The sequence below is a fragment of the Eulemur rufifrons genome, chromosome 7 (assembly GCF_041146395.1).
Source record: "Eulemur rufifrons isolate Redbay chromosome 7, OSU_ERuf_1, whole genome shotgun sequence".
NCBI lineage: Eukaryota > Metazoa > Chordata > Mammalia > Primates > Lemuridae > Eulemur > Eulemur rufifrons.
The window spans coordinates 71391136-71414784 of NC_090989.1; the positions used below are offsets into that span (position 1 = coordinate 71391136).

Here is a 23649-nt window from a genome sequence, read left to right on the forward strand (position 1 = left end):
GTATCCATCATTGTGGTATCCTACAAAGTATTTTCACTCCTCTTTGTTCTGCCTAGTCATCCTTCACCCTCCCGAAAGCCCTTGGCAACCAGTGCTTTTTTTACTTTCTCCATAGTTTTGCCTTTTCCAGAATGTTATATAGTTGGAATTATACAGTATGTATGCTTTTCAGATTGGCTTTTTTCACTTGGTAATATGCATTTCAGGTTCCTCTATGTCTTTTCTTAGCTTGATAGCTCATTTATTTTTGGTGCTGAAGAATATTCTATTGTCTGGGTGCACCACAGTTTATTTATTCATTCACCCACTGAAGGATATCTGGCTGTTTCCAAGTTTGGACAATTATCAATAAAGCTGCTATAAACATCCATGTACAGGTTTTTGTGTGGACATAAGTTTTCATCTTTACTGAGTAAATACCAAGGAGTATGATAGCTGGATCATATAGTAAGAAAATGCTTAGTTTTTGTAAGAAACTGCTAAACTATCTTTCAAAGTGGCTGTACTACTTTGCATTCCCATCAGCAGTGAATTAGAGTTCCTGTTGCTCTACATCCTCACCAACATTTGGTATTGTCAGTTCTGGATTTTGGCCAATCTAATAGGTGTGTAGTGGTTCCATTTATGCTTTTACTCCTATCTCCTCAAGGATTTTGTTCCTGTAATAATCTCTTTCTCCATTATTATCAACATTTCTCTGGTCTACTGGATTATTCCTACTGGCATTTAAGTATATTCTCATAACTTCTTTCTATAAAAAACTCTCCTTGACCCCAAATCCACTGCAAGCTACTGCCCCCTTTTTTCTCAGACTTCACAAACAGTATACCAACTTTCTCCTCTTTTCATCTTGAATTCTGTTGTCGTTCCATTTCCATCTGCCAGATTCTAATATCCAAAACGTGAATTTGAATTTGCGCCTATGCTGTTGTTTAGTAGGAGGCAGTGGTGTGCTTCCAAATGTTTGATAACTTGTTTCCCCCAAGAAATTTTGAAATATATATATGTATATGTATGGAAATGAGTTTATTATAAACTACTGTAAAGAAATGTGTAGTGAGCAATTTGCAAATAATAACAATATATGGTACTTTATATTGCAAATTTCATTTAGCCAATTGGTTCTCACAGAATGCTTTCATTGACTTTTGCCAAACTCTTGGGTCCGTAATCAACTGATAGTTGCAATTGATGACTGAATTAGTTACAACATGAATGTTTTTTGATATTTTCCTTTAGCTGAATGAGTAAGATAAAAACAAAACAAAGACTTATGTCAAAACTTCAGTCATTCATGAGTGATGTGAGCAACTTATTTGTTGAATCAGATAGTAGTTTTTGAATGCTGGAAGAATATTTCCTCAGTTAAAAAAATTCACATTATAATGATTACAGAGGTGACACATTTTTAAGTTTAATCTTCATTATTAATCTCAAAAACATAGATAATACTAAAATGTAGTAAAATAATTAGGAAGTTATTGGTTTTGAGTATTAGTTATCTTTTTTAATGCTGTCTATTTAATTACAAGTTCATATAATTTACCTTGAATAATGGCTGTGATTAATAACTGGCTTGCAAATTTAGCAGTAATTGGCTCTTACTAGCCAGTATGAGCCAGCTACAGCCAGGGCTGTCTGGGATGGTGCATATTACTGACACATTACAAAGGTGCAAATCTTTGATTCCCTCTTCTATATGCCTTGTGGCCTTGCTTTATACTATTTCTTATTATATCTTCTCTTCTTAATTTTAACAGCTATCACACCAATTTATTTTAAAAACTTATTCAAAAGCTCAAGAAAAAAAAAAACATGCTCAAGTGGAGCAACTGCTGTCTATTGTTTAACAGCCACCTCCCTTATCAAGGTCTTTCAATGACTTCCTTGCTGTCAGCAACAATGGCCACTTTTCTCTCTTTGTTGTACTTGACTCTCTCAGTAGCACTCTCTTTCTTCAAAGTGTTTCTTCTCTTGGCTTTTGTGATACAACACACTCCTGAATATCTACTCTTTAATGAATACACTTTCCCCATCTCTTTTGCTGGCTCCTGTTCCTTTACTTGTCCTCTAACTTTTACAATGTTCCAAGTGTTGTTCTTGGATTCTTCTTGTCTTCACAATCTACACCATCTCCCTAAGTAATCTCAACCTGTCCAATGAATTTAATGTTATCTATACATTGATGAATCCCAAATGCGTATCTCTAGCCTTGATGTCTACCCAGAGCTCTGGAAATGTAGTGGTATGGTTATATTCAGCATATAACCATAGATATTTAATAGGATTCAAACTTAATGTGCTCAGACAGATCTCTTAATTCCTCCAGATATGATATTCAGTAAAATTTTTATGTACTGACTGAATCCCTAATTTATGCTACTTACTGATCTGGGCACTTGGAATACATCAGTGAAACAAAACAAAACAAAAAAGATATCTTTCCTCATGGAGCTTACATTCTATTGAAACAGCACCACCATCTACCTAGTTGTTCAAGTCAAAGACCTAGAGTTACCCTTATTTTTTCTATTTTCTTCACCCTCTGCATCCAATACATGCGAAGTACCTATTGGCTCTATCTCTGAAACGCACCCTGCTTCCTTCTCTGCATCTTCACCGTAGCCACTGTCACTAAGCAATGGCACCTCTCTTGCGCATTCCCGTAACAGCTTTCATAGCTGGTCTTGTTGCTTCCCTCCTCACCCTGTTTACCTTTCACACAATAAATAGTAAGAGTGTTATTTATAAATGTAAATTCTATTATGTCATTCTCTTGCTTAAAATGCTCCCATGGCATCCCATTTCCACTAAATCCAAGTCTTACATGATTGGGCTCCTGCCTACTTCTTCAACTTCACCTCTAACCACATTGCCACTCACTTATGTTCCTGCCACAATGGTCTTATTGTCTCTTGAACGTTATCAAGCTGTGGTCACTTCAGTACCTTTGCCTTTACTCTTCCCTTTGCCTGAAATACTCTCACCTTATTTCATTTGGCTTTGACTTTGACTTTTTCTTATTATTTCTATTTCCAATGTCACCACCTCAGAAAGATCACTTTAAATGGTGATCAAGCCAATTATTCTCTATCACACAACTCTGCTTATTTTTTCACAGTATTTTCCACAATCTGAAATTATATTTACCTTAGTTTTTATAGCTTTTTACCTGCCTCCCCTCATCCAGAGTGTGAGCTTCATGAGAACAGCCTCTTGTCTGTATTGATCAACGCTATGATACCAATATTTCTAATAGGGCCTGACATATCAAAGGAGTTTATTAAATATTTATTAAGTCTATTAAAAGAACACCCTTGGACAAGCTTTGTTAACTCTGTTAGCAGAGTTCCCCCTCACACAAAGCCAAATCTATCTCTGCATAACTTTCACTCACCCCAGTTCTGCCATTGAGGTCTGATTTTTCTCCCCAGAACAGTTCTTCAGATATTTGAAAACAGTTCTCATTTATTGTGATGGTTCTCTTCTCCATAACAAACACCTTCAGGTGTCCTGCAAGTTTAATAAACACGTTTATTAGTTCTACCAGTTTTTAAGTGGAGTCCTTAGGGTTTTCTATATATAACATCATGCCATCTGCAAATAGGGACAATTTGGCTTTCTCCTTCTCAATTTGAATGCCTTTCCCCCCCCTCTTCCTTAATTGCTGTGGCCAGGACTTCCAGTACTATTTTGAATAGAAGTAGCAAAATTGGAGTGTTCCAAATTGTAGATGAAAAGATTTCAACTTTTCCTCATTCAGTGTAATATCAGCTGTGGTTTTATTATATATGACCTTCTTTTCTTTTCTTTTCTTTTCTTTTTTTTTTTTTTTTTTTTTGGTGTTGAGGTACATTTCTTCTATGCCTAATTTGTTAGAGGTTTTATCATGAAGAGATGTTGAATTTTGTCAAATGCTTTTTCTGCATCTATTGAAATGATCATATTGTTTTGGTCCTTCATTCTGTTAATGTGATGTATCATGTTTATTGATTTGCATATGTTGAACCACCTTTGCATCCAAGGGGTGAATCCCACTTGATCAATTCAAGTTTAATCCCAGTTGAATGAAATTTTTAATGTCCTGTTAAATTTGGCTTGCTAGCATTTTGTTGAGGACTTTTGCATCTTGGTTTATCAGGGATATTGGCCTATAGTTTTTGTTGTTGTTGTTATGTCCTTGTTTGGTTTTAGTATCAGGGTGATGCTGGAATTATAAAATGAGTTTGGAAGTATCTGATTCTCTTCAATTTTTTGGAATTGTTTGAGTAGTGTTGGTATTATTTCTTTAAATGTATTGTAGAATTCAGCAGTGAAGCCATCAGGTACTAGACTTTTCTTTAATGGTGTACTTTTTGTTACTGATTCAATCTTTTTACTCATTATTGGTCTGTTTATGTTTTCTATTTCTTCATGTTTCAACCTTCATGTATTTGCCCAACAATTTATCCATTTATTCTAGATTTTCCAATTTGTTGGCATATAGTTGTTCATAATAGTCTCATGATTTTTGGTATTTATGTGTTATCTGTCATAATGTCTCATTTTTCATCTCTGATTTTATTCATTTGTGTCTTCTTTTTATTTCTTAGTCTAAGTTTTGTCAATTTTGTTTATCTTTTAAAAAACCCTCCTCATTATATTGGTCTTTTGTATTGTTTTTAAGCCTTTATTTCATTTATTTCTACTCTGATACTTATTATTTCTTTCTTTCTGGCAATAATAGGTTTAGTTTGTTCTTATTTTTCTACTTCCTTGAGGTGCACACTTAGGTTGTTTATTTAAGATCTTTCTTCTTTCTTTATGTAGGCATTTATTGCTGTAAACTTCTCTCTGAGTACTGATTTTGTTATATTCCATAGGTTTTGGTATGTTGTGTTTCCATTTTCATTTGTCTGTATAAATTTTTCAATTTCTCTTTAATTTTTTCATTGACTCATTGGTTGTTCAGGTGCATGTTGTTTAATTTCCATGTATTTGTATAGTTTTTAAATGTCCTTCTGTTGTTGACTTCTAGTTTCATACCATTGTGGTTGGAAACAATACTTGATATGATTTTGACCTAAAAGATTTTTAAGACTTGTTTTGTGGCCTACCATATGATCTATCCTGGAAAATGTTCCATATGCCCTAGAGAAGAATATGTATTTTACTGCTATTGGATGGAAAGTTTTGTATATATCTTTTGTCTAAAGTTCAGTTCAATTCCAGTATTTCCTTATTAATTTTCTGTCTGTTTGACCTGTCCATTGTTGAAAGTGGGGCATTGAAGTCCCCTACCATTATTGTCTTGCTATTTATTTCTCCCTTCATGTCCATTTATATTTGCTTTATATATTTAGGTGCTTTGATGTTGGGTTCACATATATTTATAATTGTTATTCCTTCTTGATATATGGATGTATTGAGCCCTTTATCATTAAATAGGACTTTTTTATGTCTGTTGTGACAGTTTTTGACTTGAAGTCTATTTTATCTAAGTACAGCCACCCTTGCGCTCTTTTGAGTACCGTTTACATAGAATATCTTCCATCTCTTTACTTTCAGCCAGTGTGTGTCTTTAAGGATAAAATGGGTCTTTCACAGGCAGCATAGAGTTGGATCTTGGTTTTTTTTTTTTAATTCATTCAGCTGGTTTATGTCTTTTTATTGGAGAATTTAATACATTCACATTAAAAGTAATTATTGATAAGTAAGAACTTCCTATTGCCATTTTGTTGTTTTCTGGCTGTTTTGTAGATGCTTTGTTTCTTTATTTCTCTTTTGTTTATCTTTTTGATTTGGTGATTTTCCTTAGTGCTAAATTTTGATTCCTTTCTCTTTATTGTTTGTGTATTTTCTATAGTTTTTTGCTTTATGGCTGTGAGGCTTATATAAAACATCTGGTAGTTATAATAGACTATTTTACACTGAAAACAACTTAAATTCAGTCACACAGAAATTACTAGACTTTTACCTTCCTCCCAACTTGTATTTTTGATGTTACAATTTACGTATTTTCATTTTATGTATTTTTTTTTTTTTTTTTTTTGAGACAGAGTCTCACTCTGTTGCCCAGGCTAGAGTGAGTGCCGTGGCGTCAGCCTAGCTCACAGCAACCTCAAACTCCTGAGCTCAAGCGATCCTCCTGTCTCAGCCTCCCAAGTAGCTGGGACTACAGGCATGCACCACCATGCCCGGCTAATTTTTTCTATATATATTTTTAGCTGTCCATATAATTTCTTTCTATTTTTAGTAGAGATGGGGTCTCGCCCTTGCTCAGGCTGGTCTCGAACTCCTGAGCTCAAACGATCCGCCCACCTCGGCCTCCCAGAGTGCTAGGATTACAGGCGTGAGCCACCGCGCCCGGCCATTTTATGTATTTCTTAACAACTCGTTTTATCTATCATTATATTTAACTGTTTTGAATTTTAACCTTCATACTGCAGATATATATGATTTACAGAGCACCGTAACAGTATCAGGGTATTCTGGATTTAACTATATATTTACCTCTATTAGTGAATTTTATACTTTCATGTGTTTTCATATTAGTCAACAGCAAGTGTCCTTTCATTTCTACTTGAAAAACTCCCTTAAGCATTTTCTTGTGAGGAAGGTCTAGTAGTGATGAATTCTCTCAACTTTTGCTTGTCTGAACGTGTGAAGGAGAACTTTTCTGGGTATAGTAGTCTTGTCTGACAGTTTTTTTTCTTTCAGCACTTTGACTATATCATCTTATTCTTGCCTGGCCTGCAGGGGTTTTGCTGAGATATCTGCTGATAATCTAATGAAGATTTCCTTATTTGTGACTTCACTTTTCTCACACTGCTTTTAAAATTCTGTCTTTGTCCTTGATTTTGACAGTTTAGTTATAATGTGCCTTGGTGAGGACTTCTTTTGGTGGAATCTTTTTGGGATTCTTTGGACTTCATATATCTGGATGTCCGTATCTCTTCCAAGACTTGAAAAGTTTTAAGCAAAATTATTTAATTAAAAAAGCTTTCTATGCTTATCTTTGTCTCATCTCCTTCTGGAATTTCCATAATGTTAATGCTTGATTGTATAATGGTGTTCCATAAGTCCTATAGGTTGTCTTTAGTCTTTTTCATTCATTTTTCTTTTTTTCCTCTGACTGAGTAATTTCAAAAGACCTATCTTCAAATTTAGAGCATCTTTCTTCTGCTTGATCTAGTCTGCTATTGAAGCTCTCTATTGTAATTTTTCACTCGTTAAATTCTTCAGCTGCAAGATTTCTGTTTGGTTCTTTTTAAATGATATCTATTTCTTTATTAAATTTATTATTCAAATCATGAATTACTTTCTTGATTTTCTTGAATTGTCTATCTCTATTTTCTTGTATCTCATTGAGTTTCCTTAAGAACATTATAAACTCCTTTTCAGGAAATCCATAAATTTTCTTTTCTTTTGTGTTAGTTACTGAAAAATTATTGTGTTCTTTTGATGGTCCTTGCTTTTTCACATTTCCTTTGTCCCTATGTTTATGTCTGCACATCTGGTGGAACAATTACATCTTCTAAACTTTACAGAGTGGTTTTTGTAGAGAAAGACTTTCACTTGTAGATGAGTCTTGGTGTGCTGGTTGGGAAGATTGTGGTGACACTGGTTCTGAATAGTTGCAGTGGTATAGCTCTTATGCAGATTTTTCAGCTGTGATCAATGCCAGTGATGATTGTAGATGCTTCAGTGGCTTAGGCTGTAGGAGTTTGTAGCAGTGGCAGTGGAAGCATAGGTTTGTTTTGGATCCTCTTATTCTTATTTTCTCCACAATAAGGAGATATAGCTGAGGGAATACTTCTTGGTATTAGATCTCATTTGGCCTACAAGCAGCTGAAGTGGTGCTGGAGTCCAGGGAACAGGTGCTTAGAGAGGCCATGGAGCTGGGGTCGTAGACTCAGGGTCTTGTGAACCTACTTTGGCACCTGGATTTGGGGGCACGAGTTTTACTCTCGGAGGCAGAGTTGGATGCATGTAGGCCACAGAGCTGGGGTCTGTGACTATGAGGCACTCCCTAATAGCTCAGACCCAAAGGGTCAGGTTGCACTTATGACAACGAGGGGGCAAGGCATAGCACTGGCCAGGCTCTGGAAAAGTGGAATGCTCTGGAGGTTTGGGCCCAGGGAGCAGGTTACAACTGCAATTCAGGAACCAGAGCCCATAGGGCACAGTGGCAACTTAGGTCCTGGGGGATGAGGCATCACGTAGTGGTGACCCTGGACCCTGGGATGATAGGACACAGCAGTATCTCAAATTCTTTGAGGCCAGGTATAATGGGAAAAGATCCCAGAATGGCAGAGCGCATCTATCACTTGGGCCCTGGGGGTCAGGGAGAAGCACAACAATGATTCCGCTCCTTGGGTAGGGGGGTGTCTCAGCAGGTCAGACTCTAGGGTACCAGTCCAGCTCCATGGAAGCAGGGTACTAGAATTGTTTGGCCTGGGCAATGTCTCAGCTTGGCCAATGCTCTGTTTCCCTGTGACATAGAGAACGATATCAGCTTAGCCCTGAAATGTGTGACTGCTCAGCTCAGCCAAGGTATTGATTGCCTGAGAGGCAATGCACTACTTTAGGTCAGGCCCAGAAGGGCATGACTTCTCTGGGAAGCCAAGGCACCATTTCCCTGGGATGCAGGATGCCACTTCTCCTTAGGCACAGGAGAGTGTGACTGCTCTGGGTAGCCAAGGCCTCATTTTCTGGGAGGCAGAGTACTCCTTCAACTCAAATACTAGGGAGACATGATGGCTCTAGGCAGCCAAGATACTGTTTTCCCAGGAGGCAGGGCACTATTTCAGTTCAGGCATAGGGATAAAGCCTACGCACCATTTCCCTGGGAGGCAGTGCACAATTTCAGCTCAAATACAAGTGGCAGGGTGCAGCAGTGACTGGGAGGGGTAGATAGAACACTTTTGCAAAGGCATCATTTCCTTTTGAAGAAGTGCACAGCTTCATCTCAGGCCCCAATGGGGAAGGGTGCAACAGTGACTGGGTTGGTGAGATGGGGCAGTTCCATCAAGGCACCATTTTCCTGGGGAAAGTACACAGCTTTAGCTTGGACCCCAAGGAGGCAGGGCACAGAAGCAAATAGGAGTAGTATATGGAGCAGCTTTGCCAAGAAACTGTTTTCCTTGCACTTCCTTGGAAGAGGCAGTGCACTGTTTTAGCTCAGGTCCTGAGAGGCAGGATGCAGCAGTGACTGGGAGGAGTACATGGAGCAGCTCCATCAAAACAATGTTTGCCTGGAAGGTAGTGCACAGCTTCAGCTCAGATCCTGGGGGACAGGGTTCAGTGGTGATTGGATGGGATAGATGGAATAGTTTCATGGCAACTTGGCCCCCCAGTGTAAGGTGGAGCAACAGATCAGGGATAGAGAGCTATTGGGTGGGAGTGGCTCAGCAGTGAGTACGCCTCAAGGATGGAAAGGTGCTGTGAACACTTGACTTCAGAGAGGACACACTCCAGCAATAGTTCAGGTTCCAAGATGGCATAGCAGAGTAGCTGTGCAGGCCATAGAGGGTAGGGCATTCTGTTGGCTTCTCCTTTGTGGGAGCACAGCTATGTGAGCTCTAGGCAGCTCTCTTAGCTGGGCTTAGTTCCTGCAGGCATCCAAAATGTTGATGGGGGCTGTTAGGGTCCACTTTCTTACCCTTTCCCCCATGAGAGAAGTTCCTCTTGGTTCTGAGCTGATCCTGGCTAGGGCATGGGGTGGTGGACTTGAGGTATTTCCTTCCATTCTCTATGTGGTCATCCGGGGTTCCTGTGCTCTACAGGGTTTTGCTACTCCTTTGATGTACTCTGGCACCCTGTTCAGTTATTTACATCAAAATAACTGGTTTTGGTTTGATTTCTCTTTTATTGGTTGTCATTTTGGCTGTCTTTGTATGGAAGATGAATGCTAAGGACTTTTATTAAAATAGTTTGCCATCTTCTGCTGTCCAACTGACTTTTGTTTTTTTTGTGTGTAATTTCTCTGAGTACAACTTCCAGTACACCATTGAATAGCAGTGTTGAAAAGGACATCCTTGTTTTGTTCTGTTATTAGGAGAAAAAATCTCAATCTTTTACCCTTGACTATGATGTTAACTGTGGGTTTTTTCATTATATAGATGTGTAATTATGGAGATTGCATGTAACATTCTAAATTTATAACAGTCTCTTGATAGTTTGAATTAATACCTTAATGTCAGAAGCATGAAAAAACTCTGCCTCTGCTCCTTTCCAGATCTATCTTCCCCTTTTATGTTGCTCATGTCACAAATTATCTTTATCAATTGTGTACCCAATAACATGGATATATAATCATTTTTATGCATTTGTCTTTTAAATAGTGTAAGAATAAAAAGTGGAATTGCAAACCAAAAATACATAATACTGGCTTTTATATTTGCTGATATAGTTACCTTTACTAGACATCATTATTTCCTCATAAATGTTTGAGTAAGTGTCTAGTGTTTTTTCATTTCAATCTGAGACCATTAGCATGTCTTTTAGGGTAGATTTAGTGATAACAAACTCCTTAAGCTTTTGTTTATCTAATAATGTTTTGAGTTCTCTTTCATTTTTGAGGAACAGTTTTGCCAGGCATACAGTTCTTAATAAGTAGGTTTTTTTCTTTCAACATTTTAAATATCATTCCATTGAATTATGGCCTCCATGGCTTTTGATGAAAAATTGATGGTTAATCTTACTGACAATTGTTCATAGGTAATACATCAATTCTTTCTTACTGCTTTCAAGATTTTATCTTTGTCTTTGGCTTTTTACAGTTTAACTATAATGTCTTGGTGTGAATCTCTTTGGGTTTAACCTATTGTAATTATTTGGGCTTCTTGGATATGCAGGTTCATGTCTTTCACCATATTTGAGAAGTTTTCTACCATTATTTCTTCAGATTTTTTCCCCTCTTTCTTTCTCTTCTCTCCTTCTGAGACTCACATAGCATATAAGTTAGTCTGTTTGATTATGTTCTACATGTCCTTAGGCTCTGTTCACTTTTCTTTATTATTTTTATTTTCTGTTCCTGAGTTCAGATAATTTCAGCTGCCCTATCTTTAAGTTCACTGATTCTTCTGCCTGTTCAAATTTCCTGTTGAACCCATCTGATAAAATTTTCACTTAATGTATTCTACTTTTCAGCTCCAGAATTTCTTTTGGCTCTTTCTTATAATTTCTATCTCTTTATCAACATTCTCATTTTGTTCACACATTGTATTACTGGTTTCCTTTAGTTCTTTATTCATTGTGTCTTTTAATTATTTGAGCATGACAATTGTTTTTAAAGTCTTTGCCTATTATATCTAATGTCATCTCAGGGATGATTTCTGTCAGTTGTTCCATTGACTATTACAATGTGGTAACTCTGAAAATTAAATTCTTCTACTATTCCAGAGTTTGATTTTTTTTTGTTTGTTTTGCTGTTTGTTGAAGGCTATAGTAGTCCATTTGTTTAGTGATTTTTCCAAACTATTTTTGAAAAGACTGTATTAGTTGTCATGTGTGGTCACTGAAGTCTCTGTTCCATTTGCTTTTGTTCAGCTAGTGTTTTGGCAGAGATCTCCTTGAACTCTAGGAGCTAAAAAATAAATAAAAAAAATATCTTCTCAACCTTTGCAGATTGGTTTTGTGCTGGAGTACTTATTCAATACTTAGTCAGCCTTGCACTCAGTCTAGAGATCATCTAGAGTTAAAAGTTTAGGATCTTCTCTGTTCTTTTCTGAGTATGCACCTTGTTCTGGGAATGTACATATCTATTGCCATGGGCATGTACATAGCATTCTATATTCCCCAGTGCTTTCTAACAATGTATGCTGCTTTTCTGCCTTGAGTGTGTTCTGTGTCAAGTTTTTGAAACATAAATAAGTGCCCCCATCCATCCTTCAGGTAGCTTCCAGATAGGTTGAAACAGACATACAGAATAATTTGTGAATAAAGTCTGTTCTGCTTCTTATGTTACCAGAGACCAGGGTCTCCCACTGAGAATGCAGGCTACCATCTTCAAGGTTGCCATTGAGCTGAGCAGGACATAGAGCAAGTACAAGTAAAAATGCCACAAAGCTCTTCCTGTCATATTAAAGTTGCCTTTTTCTAGTGTTCACCTGGTTGCTGTAAACTTTTTTGTTTTTCAGAGTTCTGACAAAGTTGGTTCTAACAGTTTGTTTGTTTGTTGATATTTCTGTGGAGATACGGGAGCTTCAGCTGCCTACTTCACATTACTTCTTAGTGTGTGCAGTTCTTAGTGACTGCATGTTGTTTCATTGTATAGATGTATCATAATTTATTATAAATGATGCTGTGATGAACATCTTTCCACATCTCTGATTACTTTTTTAGCTTACGATAGATCTCTAGAAGTGAAATAACAATATTAAAAGTTATGAACATTTTCAACTTCTTCATATATATTGCCAAATTGTCAAACAGAAGATTTACATCAATTTACATTCCCACAAGCAATATATGAGAAGGTGCATTTCATTACTCCCTTACCTGTAATTTAATAGTCTTTGCCTATTTAATAGACAAAAAAAATGAATCTTGTGGTTCTATGTCTGCTCTTTTAAGAATTCCTTATATAAACATTTGAGTGCAGATGTCTTTCTTATAAAATGTCTTTTTCTCCTCTGGGTAGATGGCCCAGTAGTGGGATTGCTGGATCAAATGGTAGTTCTACTTTTTAGTTCTTTGAGGTATCACCATGTTACTTTCATGGTCTGGGATGGGCAAATGTTTGTATCCTTGTAAAAATTTTGGAAAAAAAAAAGAGAGAGAGAGAATTCCTCATATGACTTGAATTTGCATCCATTAAATTTTTGGTCCCTTAATTTGTGATGAACTCCAACTTGTCCATTTCCTCAGGTGTATGGACCAAAGAACTTATGCCATTCTTCTGATCAAGAATACATCATTTTATTTGCTCTCATAAATATAAAATTTGAATTTATTTTGCAGTGAATCTGAATGGTGCCTACCCCAAGTTGGTGCCTTTCAGACCTGCAGGACGGCTGATTTCGCCACCTCTTCTGCTCTCTGTGATCTTCAATATTCTTCTCAGCCTGGCCATGCATATTGTGGGCTTCATCCTGGTTCAGAGACAGCCTTGGTATTCCATGGAGATGCACAGGTATGATTACAGTCTCAATTTCTGCTTCTTACACTCTAATTTCCATCACACCTCATCTGGCTAATACAATGGGAGGCAAGTAGATCTTCATCATGCAAAAGATTTTGGCTTCCTTAAGTCCTATGTGCAAATTCTCAGTGAGTGTTTCTTCTCTGAAGCACAGTTTGATGCATCATTCATTAGTACTTATCCCTGCCTGTGTTATATGATAATGACCTATGACCATCTTTTATATCTGGGGTGACCATGGATTATAGTCTGCCTGGGTAGCTTTAGTTTAAGAGCCTAGTTTAAATTAAATGATGTTTCAGTGATATTATTAAAGTCTTTCCTTTTCATTTCCCAACCTGTCCCTGTTGTATGATAAATTATATGGTCACCCTACTTATAAGTAGTCAGAGATCTTAAGCCACTTGAGGGAAGAATCGTGACTTACTCTACTCTTTCCCATGTAGCATTAATATACATGATGAGTGCACAATTTCTTGAGTGAATCACTGGTTGTATCTCTCTCTCTCTCTATCTCATCTCTATTAATGCATCAAAAATATGAGTCTATCTGTGCTTGTTTCTTTTTTCTTATATTTCAGTGTATTTTTTTAATCAAAGTATAGGCAATTATAGAAGCATTGAGTGTCTGCTCTGGTGTGGAGTGTCACGGAGACAAATGCTCCATAAGGGCCTGTCATCTTACTTCATTAGATTCTCTGGTTTCCTTTTTAGTGCCTGCACAGTGCAAAATGAAAACGTCTCAATGTTAACTATTTATCCAACTGCTCCAGAAAAAGTTGGAAGTAATGGTGCCTTCACAAGCTTTGAGAACACCACTATATGGTTCTTGGGAACAATCAACTGTATCATTGTGGCTCTTATATTCTCGAAAGGAAAGCCGTTTAGACAGCCGACCTATACAAACTGTGAGTAGAATTGTACTGGATGAGACGTTAAAAGTAATCAGAGAGGAGGACAGACATGCCCAGGTCACTTAGGGAGCAGCTGCAGAGCTGGCTTTCATCTAAGGGCTCCTGACTTCCACTCCAGAGCTCTGTAAAACATTGTGTAATGTCATGTTCATAGTCCTTTGCTCCTTCGTTCAAAGCTACATTAAATACTAGGGCTTCTTTCTCCATCTCTTCCCTTCACCAGAAGTTTGTCTTTAGGCCTTTTCTTGGGATCACTTTAAATTGGGAAGACCAATTTATTTCTCTATTTGTCAATACTTGTCAGAATTTGCCCTGGAAAAGGTGGGGAGAAGGGTAAAAACACTCAATTAGAACCTGCCTCTTGCTGTAAAGGCAATGGTCAGGATGGCACGGTGTGGTGGCAGGCTGGGAGTGGGTCCAGTCTGGAGGAACCTGACTACAGAGGATTGTGGAGGCTCTTGGCCAAAGCACTTCCCACCTTCTTACATTTTGGGGTGAAAAGGTGTGTTAGAAGTGGGTAACCTGTTTAATCTCTGGGACATATTTTTTTCTTTTTAGAGATAAGATCTCAATCTGTTGCCCAGGCTAGAGTGCAGTGGCACGATCATAGCTCACTGCAACCTTAAACTCCTGGGCTCAAGTGGTCCTCCTGCCTCAGCCTCCTGAGTACCTGGGACTCAGGCATGCATCACCGTGCCTGGCTAATGTAAAAAAAATATTTTTTTTGTAGAGATGCGTTCTCACTATGTTGCCCTAGTCTTGAACTCCTGGCCTCAAGCAATCTTCCTGCCTCAGCCTCCCAAAGTGCTAGTATTGTAGGCATGAGCCACCATGCCCAGCTTGGGACATTTATTTGTATACCATCATTATCCCTCTAATTGGGAAAATTCAGGGGCACAAATTGAAGAATCAATATTCTCATAAGAATGTGTTTGTTCAGAGAAAATTATTTTGTTCTTCTTGGGATGAGGAAGCAGTCATGTGCTAATCTCTAAGTGACTACAGTTTTGAAATTTGTTTATTTATAGCCTTCCTTTTTACCAGAAAAGAATTTGAGACAAATAAGTTGCATTAAGGAGACTCAGATAGTTAGATGTTTTCAAGATGTTTATTGAAAATGTATTTTATCAATGTTACCCTATATATCTTTACCACCTTTATTAGTCGAAACTAATATACGCATGTGAAATTTTCCACTTGCCTCAAGGACATGCACCGAAATTGTAGAGGTGAGACCCATTCATAGAAATGAGTATTTTCCATCTATTTTGCTGTATTTGGGTGTAGAAATCAAGTAAACTTAATCAGTATTAATCTAGATTATATCTGTCAATAAATGTGACATTTTGTATTCTGATTTCTCAAAATGATAGCTTCTGTTCTTATTTCCTAGATATATTTGTCCTTGTGCTGATCATACAGCTGGGTGTGTGTCTATTCATTCTATTTGCTGATATACCAGATTTATATAGGCGTTTGGATGTAAGTCTCCTCTCTGGGATCTGATGATGGTTTACAGTTATGTAATACTCTGACTTCAAAAAGCAGGTCACAATTGCAATTGACATGGATTCTTGACACCAATTATTCTTTTGGGATGGCAGAGTTAAAAAGAATACTGATTTATTTAAGCTGGTCAGAAAATTCTATCTAGTCTTGATTTCCTGAGACTAAAGACAGCCTTTGAAAAGTATTGAATATTTTTCTTTTAAAAGATCCCATGTAAGATTGGAAAATCTATTTATGCATGTTTTCTTTCAAATGTGAGAAAATTTTCTTCTAAATGTTTCTGTTTTGAAGCTACTTAAAACAGCTTTGCCTATAACACTTTTTGTGGTTAATTCTCAAATCTTTATTTACATTTATTTACTTCTTTAAAAACATGTTTATTTGTATGTTCATAGTTACTGTCTGCAAAACTTACTTTCTAAGAGTCATACTTTATCTTTGACAGCTTTGAAAACGTACAAGATACCAAAATTTTACATACTCAAGCAAGGGAAAAACATATATTTTGATTCTTCCAACTGATCCTACTTTTGAATTAAAATTTAATCATTGTTAAATATTCTTTAGACTAATAAATGAAATACATAAGAGATGATTGAAGAAACTGAGTTTTTAAGCTTAGTGCTTTGTGTATCTGCTTGCCTCTCCATTTCAAAGTTGAATTTCATGGGGTCCAAGATTATATCTTATTCATTCTTGTATTACCAATGCCTTGCACAACGAATGACCAAAAAATGAAAATGGAAAAGGAATGACTGACTGATCATTGTATACCAGGTTCCTAGATATAGATGCGCACTTAGAGCACATGGTGCATTCCACACCAGCAATACCTTCATGAACCTGCAGTAACAGTAACATTTGACATGCTAACTATTATCTACATTAGTTTTTCAAATTTTTATAGTTACTGTGGTCAGCAATGTAATTATTATTGTTGTTAAGTGTTTTCATGAATTAGACTAAGTACTCGTGGAAATAGTCTGCCCACTAGTCTTCTAAGTGAGTTAAAACTTCTTAATCTTGCAGAAGTTAAGGTTAAGATATGTTGATTTTAGTCACGCTTTTTAACAGATGAAGACGCTTACAGGGAGGCTGAGTCCTCTGGTATGAAAAAATAGAGAACCTGTATGTTTTGGAGAAAACCTGTGTAGAGTCGTTGTCAGCAGGACTGCAAAGGATTTCACAAAGAATCATTGTTCACCTTAAAAATAATTTTTTCTCATTATTACATAAAAATATGTGTTCATTTTAGAAAATGTAGAGCATGCAGGCAAGGGAAATTATAACATTATTCACTATATCCTTCCCTCTTTTAAAATTCATGTATTATAACTGTGCATTTACTGATTTGTAAAGTTTATTTTCTTTTAAATGGAATCATGCTGTTTTGCAACCTAGATTCTGCTCACTTTAAAAAGTATATGTAAATTATTTTAATAGGGAATACACTCATTTGGTTTAAAATTCAAAAGTTAAAAAAAGTTATTTAGTGAAAATCTCTATCCCATCCTAGTTCCCCAGTCACCATTTCCCCTTTCTGGAGGCAACAGACGATACAAGTTTATTTTACATACTTTGAGACGTATTTTATATATATATACTGAAATATATGTATTTAATATATGTATGTCCTCTCACGTTTTTACACAAGTAGCAGAAAACTATTCTGTTTGTTCAGGGCTTCTGAGATGTTAAGGAGGGATGAGTTGTGCAAGAGATTCATTGGAGGAAATGTCTGGGCTGGGGCGGGCGAAGCGGGAAGCCAGAGGAGCTGAGGTGAGGCATCATGCTGGGATGTGGGTCTGGCCCCTGGGAAGAGACAGGGAAGGAAGGAGAATGGATGAGTGGAGTCTCAGACTGCAGTGCGGTTCCAAGAAAGTCAAGCCACAGTTGCCCATTCAGGAGTGTCTAGTGTCTCACGGGAATGAGTCTGATTAGCGTCCATGCTCTCCTCATTTATTGGCTACGAGCAGCCCATGGAAGTACAGCGTTGAAGGGAACGTGGTGGTGGATTCTGAGCTTAGCAGTTGGGGCACCTGTCATTTATTCTCCCAGCAGCAGATCTGAGTGGAAGATTTTCACGGCTGCTCCAACCACATACACAGTCCTGTACCTGGCTTCTTTCATGTAACAGTATATTTTGATAATTGTTCCATATCAGTATATAAATTTTCCTTGTTCTTTTAAAGGCTAATATAGTATTCCCTTATATTTAAATTCATATTATATATATACCATACTTTATATGTAACCCCTATTGACATTTAAGTTGTTTCCAATTTTTTGCTATTACAAACAAGGCTACAATAAAATAACCTGTACACATATAATTTTAGCCATGTACAAGTATTTCTCTGGAATAATTTCCTAGAAGTGAATTTGAATTCTTCATTTTGAGTGTTGCCCTCCACATAGTCGTATTGGTTTTTACTCCCACCAATGTAGGACACAATGTACAAGGCAGTGCCAGGTACAATAGGGTGCACTTGGCTTTTTTAAATTCATTCATTCATCCATTGATTGGTTCATTCGACATACATGGATATCAGGCACTGTGCCTGGGTGGGCTTGGGGAAGACACAGAGAAAGTAGGGAAAGGGACAGGTAATGGCAAGCTTGACTTCAGCCCCATTTGCTCCTTTGGTGAGTACTCTTGTGATGCACAGCCCGTGTGGCTGTATGCACAGTCCTGAGGGTGAAGCCTGACCCAGTGCTCAAAAGCAAGGCTTATCTTGTGAGAGATGTGGCCCTAGAAAGAAGAGGGCGATATTGTCAAATGCGGAAGTTTGACACATGTACCTGTAGAGCCTCCTGGGGATAAAGCCACATTCCTGTATTCACTCTTAAAAACAAAACAAAGCAAGCAAAGCAATAATCATAACCCTCAAATCACTGGAATCATTGAGTATAACATTTCCACACTTTTTTCTGTGCACACATGCACAGAAATTCTTTATATGTATGCATAAATGTAATATATACATGCATATATATGTATATTACATAAGAGATCTATAACCTATGAAAATGTACACTATGAACATGTGAACATTTGTCCAGCAGTTATTTGTCTTCAGACTAATTGTGCTCTGTCATCTCCCACCAGCTGCTCTGCACTCCTGTCCTGTGGAGAGTCTACATCGTTATCATGCTCACCTTCAATTTCATCGTGTCCCTTGTTGTGGAGGTAAGTGCCCTCAGGCTGCTGACCATTGTGTATGAGTTCTGGGGGGAAGTTCTTTGGGAGTGTGGAAACCGGACAACTTTAGCTGACAAGGGTCTCTGTTTCCTCATCTGTACAATGATGATAATAATGGTAACCTAGCTCATAGGGCTATTGAAGCATGAAATGTGAACAGTGAAAAGATACAGTGAGTGTTTAATGAATATAAGCTACTATTATAGTATCTCTTGTGGCACTTACCCTTTCTTACTTCATATGGATCAATCATTCAGTCATTCTTTTTATTCTCTCCACAAGCATTTGCTGACCATGTGCCGTGTGCTGGGGCCTATGCCAGGGGGTAAGAGTGACAGAGGGGTGGAGCTCACATTCTACATGGAGAAAGTGCTATAGTCATTTGTGTATACACTTCTCCCACCTTCCATTAAACTAGCTAATGAGAACTTACCTTAGTAGCTACAGAACCCCAAATCCTGCTTTATTCTAGTGGGAGCTGGGTAAAGGTTTAATCAATTATTAAATGTGGAAAGCAACTCCACTCAATCCTAGCAGATGGAGAGGGTAATTGATGCTCATGACAAATAAGTTTCTCCTTTGTTTTTCATGTTGAATGAGAAATAGAGACGCACATATGGCTTGAGTGAGAATTGGAGATGCACAAGTGGATGTTCAGCGTGGTTTCCCAGCACCTTCTAAATTGAAAAGTAGCGTTGAAGGGTACTGGCTCCCACCCCCAGGCCGTTTACTGCAGACTCCAGTTGCTTTCCCCGGTTGTTTTCCCTTTCCCTGCTGTCAGAAGGTACTGAGGGAAAAACTGAGGCCATGTGAGTCTTTGGTGAAGGCAGTTGTAAAGGAGGAGTGTGGACACTAAGATTTCCTACCTCATGAGAGGAGCCTAGCAGAGTAGGGCAGACTATCATGGACACAGCAAGATGTTTTTTCGCAGGTGGCTCTAGGTATGTGTGTCAGAAGTAACTAAGGGTTCCTGAGATGGGCTGTGCTGACCGCATGCTGCCTGGCCAGCCTGCAGCACAGATGGTCCAGACAGTTTTGGGGGGACAGGCATGGCGGATGGCTGGCCTCCTTTTGCATAGTTCTGAATAGTGCTTCGTTTGCTGAGATCTAACTCTAGCCTCTAACCCTAATCTTAGAGCAGCCCAGAAAACAAACAGGTTTGAAAGAGACCTTGTCCTTACTATGCTGATTCTCATGGTCTCACTGCCAGCTGAGAGGCATGGGAGCTAATGTGGATAGCTTTAATAGACCCCACTTTTTTTTTATTACTTATGTGTTTTTATATGCATGTTTATATGTATGAATTATTTGAGGGGCCAGTCAGAAGAGCTCAGGTGGTGAATTATTTTTAAGAAATGGAATCTCATCGAGGCTTTCCTTTTGTTTCTAGTTCTCTATTTTATTTACAATGTAGAGTAATAGGACAGATCACCTCTCAGTGCCTCAGTTTACCCTTCCAAAGCATCAAAGTGATACAGGTCATCATTCTTCTAGAATAAAAAAAAAAAAACAGCTCAAGGCAAGGCAGAGAGCACTCAAATCTCTCTCTCTCTCTCTCTCTCTCTCGCTCCCCTTCCCCACTGCCCGCCACCCTTCCTCTCCCTGTTATTTCATTTGTTAGATTTTAAAACCTTTACTTGATACCGATGCTCCTGCCTTACTCCAGCTCTAAGGAGCACTACTGTTCCCTTGTTAATGCAGGAGAACAAAAACCTTGCTGTGGGAAAGTAGAGCAGCAGATCAGGCCAAGTGAGCCCTGAGCCTGATGGGATGGCTATGTAGGTCCTTAACAGCCTGCCAGCCGGTGGATAGGTCAGTTTTCAGAGGAACAATTCAGAATAGTTGTTCTCTGTCCTTTTCATGGGCAATGGGACACAAAGAGCAAAGATGGGTGAATTTTAGGAAAACTACTATCTCTGACAAAATTCCTTGTAGAATCCTACAGAACTCATTCTATTTAGCAAAGATACTGCTGATGGACCAAAATATATACTGAATATCAAATACAGCAAAAATACCAAAAAATACTAATTCTGTGGGACAGCTTGGCTTCTCATATTTTTCTCTTTGTTTCTTTCATGATAACTTCTAAGGTGGTCAACCTTTGTGACCAAATTATGTTAAAAATGAGAAGTTAATATGATAACCTCTCATGCACTCTGTATTGTAAGTTATAACTTGGGCTCTAGTCAAGGCTCAGTCTAGCTCATGAAATAAAATGACAGTCCAAAATGTTTCCAAAGAGACATATCTTTTATAATCTTGAAAATGGATTTCCGTGCACGTACAGGTCACAGGCACACATGAACAGGGCCACAGTGCACAGCCATTTGTTAAATGAGTAGTTCAGAAGGGTGGGTAAAGGGAGAGAGTTATGCCCTGCCCTGCCCCAAACATAAGGAAGGAATTATTATTTCTAACCACAGATACTCAGATAGGGTAATTAATTTGCCCATGGTAGATATCAGAGCTTTAATCCTGACTTGTCCAACTCCAAGACCATGGCCTATATTTCTATTTCATCAACCCATATTCATGACTGTGATATGCCAGGTGTACCAAAGATATAGCATAGCTGGCACATACTTTCTATAGGGTAAATTCTATTTGGTGCGAAGTAATTTTGAATGTCATTTTATATTAAATAAAATATGGATTATGGTATGAAGTAGAATTTGAATGGTTTTAAATTTAATTTACATAGGAAATTCAAAAGAAATTTCATCTTTGAGGCAGACCATTTCAAGTTATGTTTCCAGATTCTTGAAATTATGTACTTCTAACTTCTCCCAGAAGATTACTTAAAAGTTTGAGAAGCCAAGACCTATCCAATGAAACCACCTTAGTTCTGTCCAGAGCTCAAGTTCTTTGTCTAGCTGGATCAAAGCAGCCATTGCAGTATTGCCTTATTATGGTCTGTAGAGGGCCGTAGCCTCAAAACACTTGACTTCTGCTTGTAAAAAGTCATCCTTTTATTTTGCAGGAGGCCATTATTGAAAACAGAGTCCTGTGGATGAGAATCAAAAGGTGTTTTGGCTATCAGTCAAAAAGCCAGTATCGGATATGGCAAAGGGACTTGGCAAATGACCCTAGCTGGCCACCAATAAACCAAACCTCTTACTCCGACATGCCAGGGTGTGGCAATGGAGTGTCTTACAGCAATCCAGTATTTGAGAGCAATGAGGAACAACTTTGAAGGAAATGTGATATCCACATTGACATCACAGAGAAACAATGACAAAAGGGACCAGTTTCGGTGATTTTAAAGAAAAAAGACTCTTGCAATATCAATTTGAGTTTTGGGGATACCTATGGAATCGTAGTGACAAATTAAAGTCTATTTGATAAAATACTCTCTACAGAGAAGAACATTGTCCCAGAAGAGTCATTCCCTCTTGGCTTTTGAAAGTATTGGAGATGTTCAGTGCAGCAAGAATGGGCCAAGGACTGCCATGGACCAAGAGAACAGCAGGCTAAAGGGGAGAATATGTAGTCTTTCTTCTTAGGACAATAACTTTCCTTTTTTTTTTTCTTTTAATGAGTTGAGGGGAATTAGTATTACGTATACTCACAGAGTTGTAACATGTTAAATATCATTTTTGAATTCTTACTTTATTGATGGAAAAAACTAATGCATGGGAACCATCACACTAATCATCACTGTCTGATTTTCTTTTCTTTGTAGTACTTTTCAGATTTGAGGCTTTTTCTTCTGCTTCCGGCCTTCCTTTACATGTTATTAAGGATAAGTTCAACATATGCTGCAATAACAGACAACCCCAAAATCTCAGTTCCTTAACACACAAGAGCTTCTTTCGTGGTCCCAGTGACTCTCTAGAACAGCTGTCCTGAGAGTGGTGACTGCTTCAATCTGATGGCTCTGCCACCTCAACACAAGGACTCCATGTTTGCTGTGATGGGGGAGAGAAGAGGCTGGCGTGGGCTCTTCACGGCCCCACCCTGCAAATGACACACCTTTCTTTCCCTGCTCACCTGCCAGGGCTTGGCCCAGGAGTTGGGAAGTACAGTCTTTTGTGTCTAGGGCTGCTTCAGAGGCTTGTGACGTGTGACTACACGGGGCTGCATGCTTAGAAGGGCCCCACACTTGGTTTAATGCTCTGCTATTTCCATCTTGAAATTCTTTATTTTTGAACAAGAGTCCCCACATTTTTATTTTCTGCTGGTCCCCACAAATGACATGGTTGGCCTGGGTTGTATTCTTGGGAAGGAAAGGAAAGTAGCAGATCAAAGAGCACTAGTACTATCCACTGAGCTCGACTTCTTCTGATCTTATGAATTTCTCCTATGTTTTAGGAATTCCTCATGTCACATGCCCAACTCCCGGAACTTTTCTCCTCTGCTCTGTTATTTTTGAAAAACATTAGTCTTGTGCTACAGCACTATATGTCATCATGTAAGTCCTCATACAACACATCTTTTTTTTTTTTTTAAGTTTGAGGCTTCAGTTTCCACAAAACTAAAATTTCCCTTATTTTATCACTGTTATAATTTGGTTACATTAGATTCATTCAGCATAGAAAACAGCCAGGTTTCTGTTAGCTCAGGAGACAATGCTTAATTCTAGGAGAACATCCACCATAGTATTTTAAAGCAAAAGCAGAATTTTCATTTTGAACATAAAATCCTAAGCGAATATTGTGAGGAGTGGGTGGGTGTTGTGGCCTGGGCTAGCTTTGCTACCTGTGTGTAGCACCTGCAAGAATTCCTTTCCCTGACTGAGCTCTTGAGCATGGTTGGAAGCTCTGTGACTGCAGCTGACTCTGAGAACGTGATGTCTCTTAGCCTCTAGGATGCCTTGTTGCTTCTGGTTTTAAAACAGAGCATGAAGATGTATCAGCGTTTCAAGGCTGTGGAGTCATTTTCTTCTTTGGTACAGA

General features: G+C 38.1%; 1 protein-coding gene across 1 annotated transcript in view; it reads left to right on the forward strand.

Moving 5' to 3' along the window:
* The window catches only part of ATP13A4 (ATPase 13A4), a 133136-nt gene extending 111176 nt beyond the window's left edge, over positions 1 to 21960 (forward strand). The window contains exons 26-30 of the mRNA XM_069472772.1: positions 12946 to 13117; positions 13841 to 14034; positions 15434 to 15522; positions 18659 to 18739; positions 21735 to 21960. Coding sequence (XP_069328873.1) covers positions 12946 to 13117; positions 13841 to 14034; positions 15434 to 15522; positions 18659 to 18739; positions 21735 to 21947 — 749 coding nt within the window. The 3' untranslated portion in view covers positions 21948 to 21960. The remainder of the gene's footprint in view (positions 1 to 12945; positions 13118 to 13840; positions 14035 to 15433; positions 15523 to 18658; positions 18740 to 21734) is intronic.
* The last annotated feature ends 1689 nt before the right edge of the window (positions 21961 to 23649 follow it).